The sequence below is a fragment of the Gracilinanus agilis genome, chromosome 5 (assembly GCF_016433145.1).
Source record: "Gracilinanus agilis isolate LMUSP501 chromosome 5, AgileGrace, whole genome shotgun sequence".
NCBI classification, from domain to species: Eukaryota; Metazoa; Chordata; class Mammalia; order Didelphimorphia; family Didelphidae; genus Gracilinanus; species Gracilinanus agilis.
Window position 1 is genome coordinate 46,247,517 of NC_058134.1, and position 12,025 is coordinate 46,259,541.

At 36.4% G+C, this 12,025-nt stretch overlaps 1 protein-coding gene across 1 annotated transcript in view; it reads right to left on the reverse strand.

Annotated features, from left to right (window-relative positions):
* Positions 1 to 12,025, reverse strand: part of ULK4 (unc-51 like kinase 4) — a 660,820-nt gene that overhangs the window by 586,224 nt on the left and 62,571 nt on the right. Inside the window, exons 16-17 of the mRNA XM_044679671.1 lie at positions 10,690 to 10,736; positions 7,252 to 7,330 (exon numbers count right to left, since the gene is read on the reverse strand). Of these exons, the coding sequence (XP_044535606.1) occupies positions 7,252 to 7,330; positions 10,690 to 10,736 (126 nt within the window). The remainder of the gene's footprint in view (positions 1 to 7,251; positions 7,331 to 10,689; positions 10,737 to 12,025) is intronic.

Consider the following 12,025-nt stretch of genomic DNA (forward strand, 5'->3'; position numbering starts at 1 on the left):
CGATATCATATTATTTGCATTTTCAATGGATAAGGGTGGTGGGAAGAAAGAAAACTTTGACCTCCAAACTTTGAAAAATTAATGTTAAAAACTTTTATATGTAATTTTGAAATATTTAATGTAATAAATAAAAATACTTTAAAAGAACTAACTTTAGAAATCAGGACTCATCTTATATTTTAGAAAATTTTAATTGAATCACTTTTTAAAAGCTATGCACCATTACTTGAAACTGTTACATTTTGCTTAATAAAGACCTTCTTAGAGATCAGATGCTGAATTGTTTAAAATTCCAATAGAATAAAATAACTTGCGAAACATAAATTTCTAGTAGTAAGAAAATTCCATATTGCCCTGAGCTTTTTCTTCCTCTCCTCAATTGAATCCTCATTTCTATCTAAAATTCAAAGGGAATTGTTTCAACTGCAATGTTCTGTTTCAGTGTTTGAATGACCTCTGGTGGCTGCTGGAATCATCACTACAAATCAACTGGTAGTGTGTTAGAATTTAAGGATACCCAAAGAATATCATGAACATTTGCAATGAACATGATGACTGTCAATATTATGCCAAATAATAAAGTGAAGTTGGGCTGAAATTTAATTTCCTAGCATGAACTCCAATTTAAACCAACATCCATTTATTCAAAGTAATTTAATTCAAACTATGATACTTAATACAAAGCATCAATTCCCTGACTGAATAAAGATCATTTTTAAGAGAAAAAGATCACCCAAGAATGAGTTAATCAAAATTTCATTGAATTAACTTCAAATTAACTAAGTTTTCATTTAATTTACACAGTCATTCAAATTATACTGGTCAGGACCTCTGTTCTATCTTACTATTCAATAAATGTTTCCTGAGAACCTTAGTTCACTATAATTCACTATTTCCTAGCACAGAACTGCTACTATAAGAGAATTCTATGTGCATACAATCAATCCAATCCCCTAAGAATCACACAAGAGATAGTCCAAGCTCCTAACATAATATTTGACCACTTTTTTTTAAAAAATCACTCCAGTGGCAGCTATCAGTGGATAGTGTACCTGGCCTGGAATTGGGAAGACCAGGGTTCAAATCTGGCCTCAGACACTTTCTACCTATGTGACTCTGGGCAAACTGAAACCCATTTGCCTAGCCCTTGCCCTTCTGCCTTAGAGTTGTTCTAAAACAGAAAGTAAATGTTAAAAAACATCACTCAATAGAAAAATGAAATATTTTTTAACCAAAGCTATCAAAATCACCAAGTATTCCCCTGCAAGAGCTATATATTAAATCTTCCAAAAGATGTATCAAGACATGTTCCATTTTGAGGAGTATCAGAGAGGTTTTGTATTAGAGACTAAGCTAGTTGATTAGACTTCTGGGAAACTATAACAAAGTAAATTCATTGTAAGTGGAAAATCAATTATAGGCTAAAAGCTCTAGTCTAAATAATACATTTGCCATCTTCTCTATGTCTAACAGTGGGAATTCCAACTCCCTTCCAATTAATATAATCACAGTAGGCCCAGATTTACTCAACTAAATCAATCAAAAGTATGAACAAGGTGCAAACAAAACCTTAACAATTTGAGAGGAATAAATTGCTTTGATCCTCAGACAAATGCAAATGGCCCTAGACAAAAAATATCTTGTGTCTGACTGACAGCATCAGAAACAGCTCTTGGCCTGTATATTATAGCGCTAAGGCCCATCCTAAGGGAGGAGGACTAGTAATTACCCTCTAGGAACTTTGCTCAAAAGTGGAAGTAGAGAAATAGTCCCAAAATGAGGGTGTTCCATGAGAATTCATCATTTTCTAAATATTACTGGAGTCCACATCAACTACACTAATTCCCTCTTGGCGGGGGAAGCTAAACTAACTACTTTTTTCATTGATAAAATAAAGCATTCAAAGAGCTAGGAATTGTGTTATTTAAAATCACTTGGGGGACCTTGGAACTACATTTCCCGTGATCCCCAACGGGTTTCCTGTTTTGGATTACGTCTTCAAGGTGAGGGACGGCTTTAAATATTGGGAAGTGACTTTGAACTTTCTCTTTTAGCTACCTGGGCGCGCAAAGATACGAAAGGTAAAATGGCTGAGGTGGGAGTTTGAATACTTACAGGCGCGTGGTCTAATGATTTTTGTCTCTATCAGCATGGCTTTTATTAAAATACTATTCTCCCTTTTAATCATGGCCTTCATCATTTTTAATAACAACAGAATTTTAGGCCCTGCAGTGGCCATCTCAGTGTTTCACAAAGCAAATCTTATGATGCTTTAGCAACTGCTTATTCCAAAGTTTTCATGTGAATGCCAGGATTATGGAAGACAGACAGTTACTGAAGATGCCTACCCAAGATATTTGTGGAGGAGTATAACAAGGAAAAGGTGATTCACTTAAAGAATTCCTTTATCCAAGTGGCACACTACTTTTAGAGAACGAACGAAAAATTCCAGACAGGTCTCCTCAACAAAAATCAGGTTTGCAGATGGCGACTAGGTAATGCATTTTTGAACTATATAAAATGTTTACAGCTTGAACAGTCATGTAGGATAAAAAACCACACACAACCCCTTTGTATCTAATATGCTGAACCATGTTTACATCTTTCAAAATAGCTCGTTATTACTCTCTGAGCCCCACAGCATATGTCTGAGGTACTAATACAAACTTCAGTTGAACAATTGCAACAAATATCTGCAAATGATGAAGTGCTTCATTATGGGGAACAGGTTAAATCTAATAAAAACAAAGGCCTGTTTCTTATCAGTACCCTTGTTAAGGTAAGAATATTCATAAATTGCTTCTAATAAGCAATCTTTAGTTGCCACATTTTTTTACCTTAAAGGGTAGAGACTGTAAGAAAAAACTTATTCGCCATCATCCACCAATAGAAAAGCAAAGAAACCGACCCATTTGTTTTCTTACTTTTTGAATGATTTCATACATATTTGTTAACCTAAGTGCACTTTAAAAAAATCACCAGTCTTCAGAAAAAGACTACCTTAGAATATAAGCTAAGAAACTGAAACCTTTTCTACATTAAGGTTTTGTTTTTTCTTATATATAGTGCTTAATATTGTACGGAAGTGAATTCTGATATGCAGAAATAGGGACTAGACCTGTGATTTCCTTGGCATGGGGAACCTCAACATAATGAAGCTTTACTTTCCTGAGTAGATCGATACTTTCTCTGCAACTTCTAGTCTAGAGCTGCATGGATTTCTGAGAGGTTAAGTGATCTATCCTGAGTGACAAACTAAAAATATATCAGAGGTAGGATTGGAACCCAAGTCCCCCTGGCTTGAAGGCCAGCTCTCTATCCTTCACTTGCCATGCTAACTCTCTTTTATATTTACATGTTCTAAATAGAAATACATGCATAAAAACAAAAATCAAAGGCAGAAAATCCTCACTTGTATGCCCCACAATATTTCATTCTTCTGTCTCACAGATACAATTTTTTCATTTTAATGCCCAATGTCTTCATACACTGCTCTGATATAAAGGTACCATGCCACTGACTTGCTCTCCATAAGCACAGGCTAAGGCTGGGTGGGAATAAGTATTTTGAAAAATTAATAATCATGATGCTACATAAAGAATTAGATAATTCCATCTACCAGTGGATCTATAACCTCATCAATAGTTATTCCCTCCAACTGTACAGGTCATAACAAAACAAATGAGAACTCAACAGTTCAAATCATGTCCATAAATATGATTAAATCCTGATTCAGGGAACAAACCTGACCTTCCAGGTCAGTGAGAATTTGGCTGGAATGAAAACTTAAAATCTTCTACATTTAGTAAAGGAAAGCTAAGGAATAAATACAATTTGAGAAGGCTTCTTAAGCAGCAACATTTATTGTGCATCTACTACAGGCAAACAGTGAGTACTCAAGAAGATACAAAGATAAAAATCAAATTGGTTCTAAATCTAGCTTGTTTTAAAGCTGTCATCTATAACCAGCCCTATCTTTCAGAATATTTAAACAGACCAGTAACCTCAATGATGTGAGGTTACTCAATGATTGCTTCCATTGAGATCACAACCCATCCATAATTTCTCATTGTCCCAGGGAATCTGCCCAACAAGTGGGATGCCTCTGTCTGGGTCTTTGAATATTCTAAGGATAACAGTGTTAATGCTCAGGTTGTCCTTCTAGCTTCTTTTGTGACAAAACTGACCCACCTCCTTTTCCAGGCCTGCATCTCCTCAATAGTTCTTTTGTTACTTTTTGTCCTCCTCTCATTAATGGCAACATCTCATTAGCTTTCCACTGACTTGTGGGTTGCCTGCAGTATTGTTATTCAGAGATGATGGTACTCCATGATTCATGGGTATAAAGTATCACTGGAAAACTAACCTGAAGCAGTATGAGAGCTTTTAAACCTGTCTATATTAGCTTCTCCCCAACCCCACTGTCCCCCTATGTGCTCCGATACAATGAAGTTTCATCTCTCTCTTTCTGTCCTTTTAAGGGCCAAACTCAGTGTCTGGCTACCACGTCTCAGATGTATGTACTGATGGCCTCAATCGAGGAGTTTCCCATCCACCTGCAGGTCCTGGCCCAATAGGCATTCTTTATCTGTATGGTTTTTCCATTGTACATTGTTGGGCCAATGTCTTTTAAGTGATTACTGGTCTTCCTGACTTTAGGCTCTGTAGGAATCTTGGACTTAAAGCAATAATCAGTCCTACAAACCACTTAGCCTCTAAGAATCTCAGTTTCCTCAGCTATAAAATGGGAATAATAAAGCCTGAAGCACCTTCCTCACAAGGTTGTAAGGAGCCATAGGTGAGGCCATGTACTTTCTAAGTTTTAACAAGCTACATGATACCAGGCAAGGCACTTGAACCCTTTGAAAGTCTCAGTCTTCTCATCTATAAAGTGGGAGAGCTAGATATAGAAATGGCCTCACACAGTTTTTGTGCGGATCAAATGAGAACATGCATAAAGCACTTTGGAAACACTGACGTGTTACATAAATTTCATTTATTATTTTCTCATTCTCATACTTTTCTATTGGATAATTATTATCTCTTCTCTTTTTTCTATAGAATTCATAAAAGGAGAATTCTAGAGCACTTTGTTACACTGCACAGAGGGTGAAATAATTTCTTTTTGTAGCTGAACAAAAGCATTGGGAGGTTGGTTCATCCTCTCTAGAATCACCAAAAGTATCTTCAGGACAGCTGTGACAGTAGTCAACCACTGAGAAGAGGCGGATCACACCATGTTGCCACATGGTCTGAAGTTCTGTTAGATCACTATATTTTGAAAGTTTTCCATTCCATGTATTTTGGAGATTGTGTATTTGGCATAGTAATATTTAGCAAAAGTATCTTGAGTATTTATGAATCACTGTTATATTCAGAAGACTGTGAACAAAAATTCTGCCTATATCCAAACTGTGTGACCCTGGGCAAGTCACTTAACCTCATTTGCCTAGCCTTTACCAACTCTTCTGCCTTAGAACCAATCCATTGTATTGATTCTAAGATGGAAGGTAAGAGTTTAAAAAAAAAAGTTCTACCTGTATTAATAATGTAGCTCCAGTGAAGTTTTGTAAATTGAATTCCCAAGACCCTTTCAAAATCCGTGTCTAGAGTCAGGAATTTGTCATTTGTTTCTATAAGAAATACGGCCAACTTCTGATATACAATTCTAGGCTCTCCCAGGTCACATCTTGACAACTCTCAGGTAGTCGGTCCTGGCAGTCCACTGTGATGTATGCACTTAGGCTGGCCCACCTGCTTTTCCTGTCTTCAGCTCCCCCATTATTGCCCGTTAGACCCATTGCCATTTATGACTTGATGACTAAAATTGGCCTATAGAGAAACAATAACAAATCTGTTCCGCTTCTTATTTATTGCCCTTTGAGTTTCATTAAAATGCCCTTTGGATAAGCTGACACAAAGCTTTTGGCATTCATTTTTCCCTTTACTGAATTTAACTGATTTGTGACTAGACACTACTCATAATCATCCATTTTGTTGTTGTTCAGTCATGTCAGTCATATCTGACTCTTTATGACCCATTTTGGGGGTTTTCTAGGCAAAGATATTGGAACAAGTCAAGGCATCACCCTCGTGAAGTTGATCCTCTTTGAAAATGAAGGACAAACAACTGGTGTGGTTCCTTCTCCTGCTCATTTTACAGATGAGAAAAGTGAGGCAAATAAGGTTAAGTGACTTGCCCAGAATCACACAGTTATGCAGTATCTGAGGCCAAATTTGACCTCAGGTCTTCCTGACTCCAGGCCCGACATTCTACCCACTGAGCCACCTAACTGCCCAATCTTCCACAATCCTTTATGTTTTTTGAATAAGTTTATATTTTAAACCTCTTTTGACCTTTGTTTCCCATGTCTTCACTAAAGAAGCAGGTAAAACTGCTTATTTCCTTGTTTTTTTCCCTCTAACCCAGCAAGTTCAGAATTCTGGGCTTAATTCCACAATTTCTCCTTATTAACTCCCATCTTTCCCTTCATTCAATGTTATTCCCATCCTTTAGTTCTCTGGCATTCTACTTTCAGCTCAGGATGTATGAATCTATTACCAATCCATGAATACAAACTAATTTATTTACAAAGTATAGACTGAAAGGAATAGACGATATCTAGGAATATTTGTGCAAGTAATACAACGGGACAATTTCAATCATATTATCTGTTGGATGGTCACCTCATCAATTAAGAAACATTTTTCTCTATCAGGATATAAAATAACTGGTTGGGATTAGATGGCATTTTCAATACATGTAAACCAATTAACTAGGCAAGTGGAAATTATCTTATATATTACTATTATGAACCTTTCTAACAAAGAAATTTTTAGTCATTGTTCCACTTCAAGCATTTATTGTGAGGTAAAATGTTACCACCTGTTTAAAATAGAACAACCACCAAAAATCCAAATAAAATCCCTTTAAATTTTCATGTAGGAATGAGTAAGTGCAAGGACTATAGTAGATCATTTAAGTTTAATTATTAACCTTACCTTCATCATAACAAAAAAAACACTGTTAATCTTCCATAACTTACCTTTAACAATGGCGGTAATTCCAACATGGACTGCTATGGGTCAAGTTAGTGGTTTATTAGTGTTCTATTATAAACTCATTTTTCACAACTTAAAGAAAATCTAAACAGAAGTTAGCGAAAACTGTGTAAATGTTGGGTTAGCTAATAAATCAATATGCTTATTAATTAACCTTTCACAATATGAAAGTAAGAAAAGAAAAATTACCTCTGTGACAGGCACATTTTCTTGCACTTCAGTTGTATGAGATGCCAGCAAACCGATCACTCGGGCAACCTTGGCCCGTCTGCAAATTGACAGAGATTAGTTGGCCTCTGAAGAAAAAAAACTAAAAAGCTAAAGTATCTAAGAATTTATTAGTTGCACTGTATGAATATCAACCAGTGAGTAAAATTCATTATGAATTACTGAATACACCACCACTGATTTGAGAGAATCATAAAGCATTTGTGTAGCAGTAATACTTTGCCAATCTAGGCAATAAATGTTCTCTTTGGAATTTGAAGAGTGGAAATAAAGGTGCTTGGGATCCTTATCCCTCTATGCTATTGAAGGGGCATTTGCCTCCGTCATGTATCCGCAAAACCAACCCAAAGAAAGGTTGTAGGATCAAGGAGGGGGGAAAGGTACTCCTTCAAAATCTTGGAACTTTCAAGCTTTTGTTATCTTTACAAACAAATGTTATACAAATAGTATATTCCAATATAAACCTCCAAGAATTTATTCAGTGCCTCCCTCCTACAAACCCAGCCCCCTTCTGGGCACTAAAGAGACAAAGACAAAAATGAGTGTTTCTCCTTGTAGAGAGCTTCCATTCAATCAGAGGACACAACGTGCAGATAAATGTCTATAAAATAAATACAAGTTTAATTGTGGGAGAGCCAGCACTACCAGCTGGGGATAGGAGATGAGATATTGAGGATTTCTGGTAGAAGGTGGTACTTGAGGAGTCTGAAGATGGACACAGAGGAGTCTAGAACTAGAGAGGAGGACAGGTAAGCTTTAGACATGAGTGAAAGGCATAGAGATAGGAGCCAGAAGTGTCATGAACAAAAAAAACAAGACTTCAATGGCCATTTGGCCACACTATGGAAGGATAGTGTAGCCTCAAGAGAAAGAGAGAAGTTTGGGAAAAGGGGTAGCTGTGCAGAGAAAGATATACCTGGGAGGCATCTAGTCTGAAAAGTCTAAAATGCAGCTTGTGATAGAAGATTGGGGCTCAGGAAAGTGAATGTCTAATATGACTGTTTCATTTTGTTTATTATTTTTTATTTAGCATATCAAACATGTACCTAAAGCAGTGATTCCCAAAGTGGGCACCACCGCCCCCTGGTGGGTACTACAGCGATCCAGGGGGAGCATTTGGGGGCAGTGAATAACTGTAAGAGGGCAGTGATAGTATGTGACAGGGGGGAGGTAAGTAATATTTTTTTCTGGAAAGGGGGCCGTAGGCCAAAAAAGTTTGGGAACCACTGACCTAAAGTATTAAATGCTTGGGAAATGATTTTTGAAACCATGTGATTGCTTCCTAACTTAGGGATTTAGGTTTGAATGGTAAATGCTGTTAAAAAATATACACAAAATTAAGTAATTCACTCAATAAATATTTACCCAGCACCTTCTACTGCCTAGCACATGTGAGAGAATATGATGATAACAACGTTTATGCAACACTTCATAGCTTTCAAATCACCTTCTCATATACTGTATTAAGTGATTCTAAAAAAAGCTACCAAGGAATATTTGCAGGGAAAGAATTATTTAACTACATTCTTAACAAATAAGAAACTGAGACTAAGAAGCTGTGACTTGTCCCAGTGTCTCCCATTAGTTTTTGTCTGCCACTATAAAATGTTGATTCTTCTTATGTTTATGATTCATTAAAATCCCTAGATCATTTTCAGATAATTTCTGTCTAACCATATCTCCTCCATCGTATTCAAAGTCTTATTTTTTTAGCCCAAATATATGGTTTTATATTTATTCTCAAGTATTCCTAACTCCTCCCACCTTACCCCATCATGCTTAGGGCTACTCTCTGGCCATATCGGTGCCCTTGCTCCTCCTTGGAACAGAACCTTCCAGCTCTTGCACTAGGGCTCCATCCGGCACTGATCAATGATTTTTTCTTAACCAGCACAGTCCAATTCCGCACACTCAAGCTGCTGTTGCTCTCCTTCCTATGCCCCATGCATCCTTTGTCAAATCCTTCCTCTTCCCTCACCCTCTTCCACTTCTTGCCTTGCAAACAGTAATCAAATTGACACTATCATTCTTGGAAAGGGCATGCCAATAGCTGCCCTATCATGATCCCCCTGTGACTTCCCAGTGGAAATATCCATCCTTAGCCACAAATCCCTTCTATGGATGGTCTTCCCTTATTAGAATGAGAATTATATTCTAATTTATAATTCCCTAATTAAGATTATGATATATATGTATTATATAATTAAGTAATAGAATTATAATTCGCTATTTAGAATTAGAATTTGGAGGGCAGCAACTCTCTTTTGTACTTGTATTCTCTGAGACTTTTAATGACTTTTATGAAAAAAAATGGAAGGAAATAAATAAAAACAAGGGGAACAAGATTTGTAAATATGTTTGAAGCAAATTGTTTCCCTCCCTACCACTGTTGTAACACAGCTCCACTTGTACCCTAATAGCAGGGTCCCAGATGTGTTTAGAAAGAAGGAAGAAATGACCCTAAACAGAATGGAAAAGCAAGGAGATCAGACAAAATGTTGATAGAGAAAATCTGTGCTACAGGCAAAACAAGCAGAAAGGCACTGAAGAAGAGAATACGTAAAGCAATGAAAAAACCTAGGATAAAACACAGAATTTTCTATTTGGAATCTCAAGCCCTTTCCAATGGAGCTCTAATCTATCTTTCTTGACAGATTTCACATTATTTTCCCTTACTTCCACTGCATTCCAGTCAAATGGGCCTTATGGCTTTTCCCCAAATATTATATTGTCCCTCTTGTCTCCAGACCTCTGCATAGTCTGGGAATAAACCCACATCAACTTCCACCTCCTGGAATCCAGGGCAATTCCATCCCAGCAGTTAGATTCCTCCACATCTCCAAAATTACTCTGCATATACTTAATTTTCTGAGTACATGTTGCTTCCTGCCAGTAGAATGTGAGCTCCCTGAAGGCAGGGACTGTTCAGTTTTTGCTTTGTCCCCCCACAGCGTCTAGCACAATGCCTTCTATATACTGATCATTAATGTACCAAAAAAATAAGCAAATGAACAAAAGGCAGCCTCGGGAAAGGATAGGCAAAAACAATACATTTTACAAAAGAAGCCAACTTACTCCCAGGACAAAATTTTCATATTGCGAAAAAGAAAATTTAAAACATTCTCCTAAGTTCTAAGAGCTAATGCAAATCTTAAAATTGAGGAAAATTTTGTTCAAGTCTCTATGTCCCATAAGACTAACACTTTTGGAATAAGTTATAATCGTAAGCAGTGAGGGTTTGGTATAAATCTTTGATAAGATGAAAGATAACATGTCTCTCACAGAGCTTTATGTTCTTTGAGACACCTGCCATGCTGTGAGTGCGCAGTCAATATAAAGTAAAAAAGAAGTGAAAATACAGTGCAACATGATGCTTAAGAAAATGAAAACGTTACTTACATATCCCAATTTGGAGCTGCTCGGAGCTGCTGGATGAGCATTGGCATCTAGGGGGGAAAATCAAAATAGTTATTATATAATAAGACAATATAAAGAATATATGTGAACAGTGTCAAGTTTTATAAATATTCTTTAATACTTAGTTAAAACATGAACTTTTCCATAAAACAATATGGGGACTTAAAGACAGATGAGTACGAGGCAGGTGGATTATATGAAAATATAAAATTAAGAATAAGAGTTTCAATTCCTTCCTACATATTAAAATCTCCTACCCATAGGAAAAAGAATTAAAATAATGGAACCCTGACAGTGAACAAACAGAGATTCTTTCAGCTCATTCCCTAAACTAATTGACTCTAGTTCCCAGAAGGACTTCTGAGGGTAACTGGAATAAGTCTTGGCTGAGCCATAATGCCATAAGTGTGCCAACAGTAGGAGACAAATTAAGAATTATCATGACCCTCCAGAGAAAGAATTGTTGTACTCAGGTTGATGTGGATCAAAGCATACTATCTTTCACATCAGTTTATTTTTGGTTTTATTTTGAGGGTTTTGGTTATGTATGAATATGCTTTTACAACAATAACCAATATGGAAGTGTGTTTTGCATGATAATAAAAGAAAAACATTTTTTAATTATCATGACCAAACTACATAGAACTTTAGAAGTCAAAACTCCCCCTTCAGATGATGGTCTAGGTGGAAAATAAAAACATTATAAACAAAAAATTAATAGAGAAAATAACTGATTTCAGTAAAGTTATAGGATTAACGATTAACCCATAAAATCTTTTGTATTGTTATTTACTAGCAATAAAGATTTTTTAAAAAAGCTTCTTTCACGGGGCAGCTGGGTAGCTGAGTGGACTGAGAGTCAGGCCTAGAGACGGGAGGTCCCTAGGTTCAAATCTGGCCTCAGACACTTCCCAGCTGTGTGACCTTGGGCAAGTCACTTGACCCCCATTGCCAATACACAGAAGTTAAGGATTAAAAAAAAAAAGCAACATAAAAAAAGCTTCTTTCACAACAATAAAAACTATAAAATATGTGGGGATTGACCTAACAGGAGCTAGAAAAGAATTATAAAACTATGACGACCAAGATGAAAGAGGACCTTAGATGTTAATAGATAGGATAAATTAATATTGGAAAAAGATAACTTCCCAAGATAACTTACATGCTTAATTGATATCCATCAAAATACTACAATATGTCCCTATAGAACTAAATACAAATCATAAGCCTTTTCTAGAAAAACAATGGGCAAGAATATTAAGGGTCACATGGAAAGAAAAGGTGACTGATGAAAGGAATTTGGCACTCCCAACTTGAA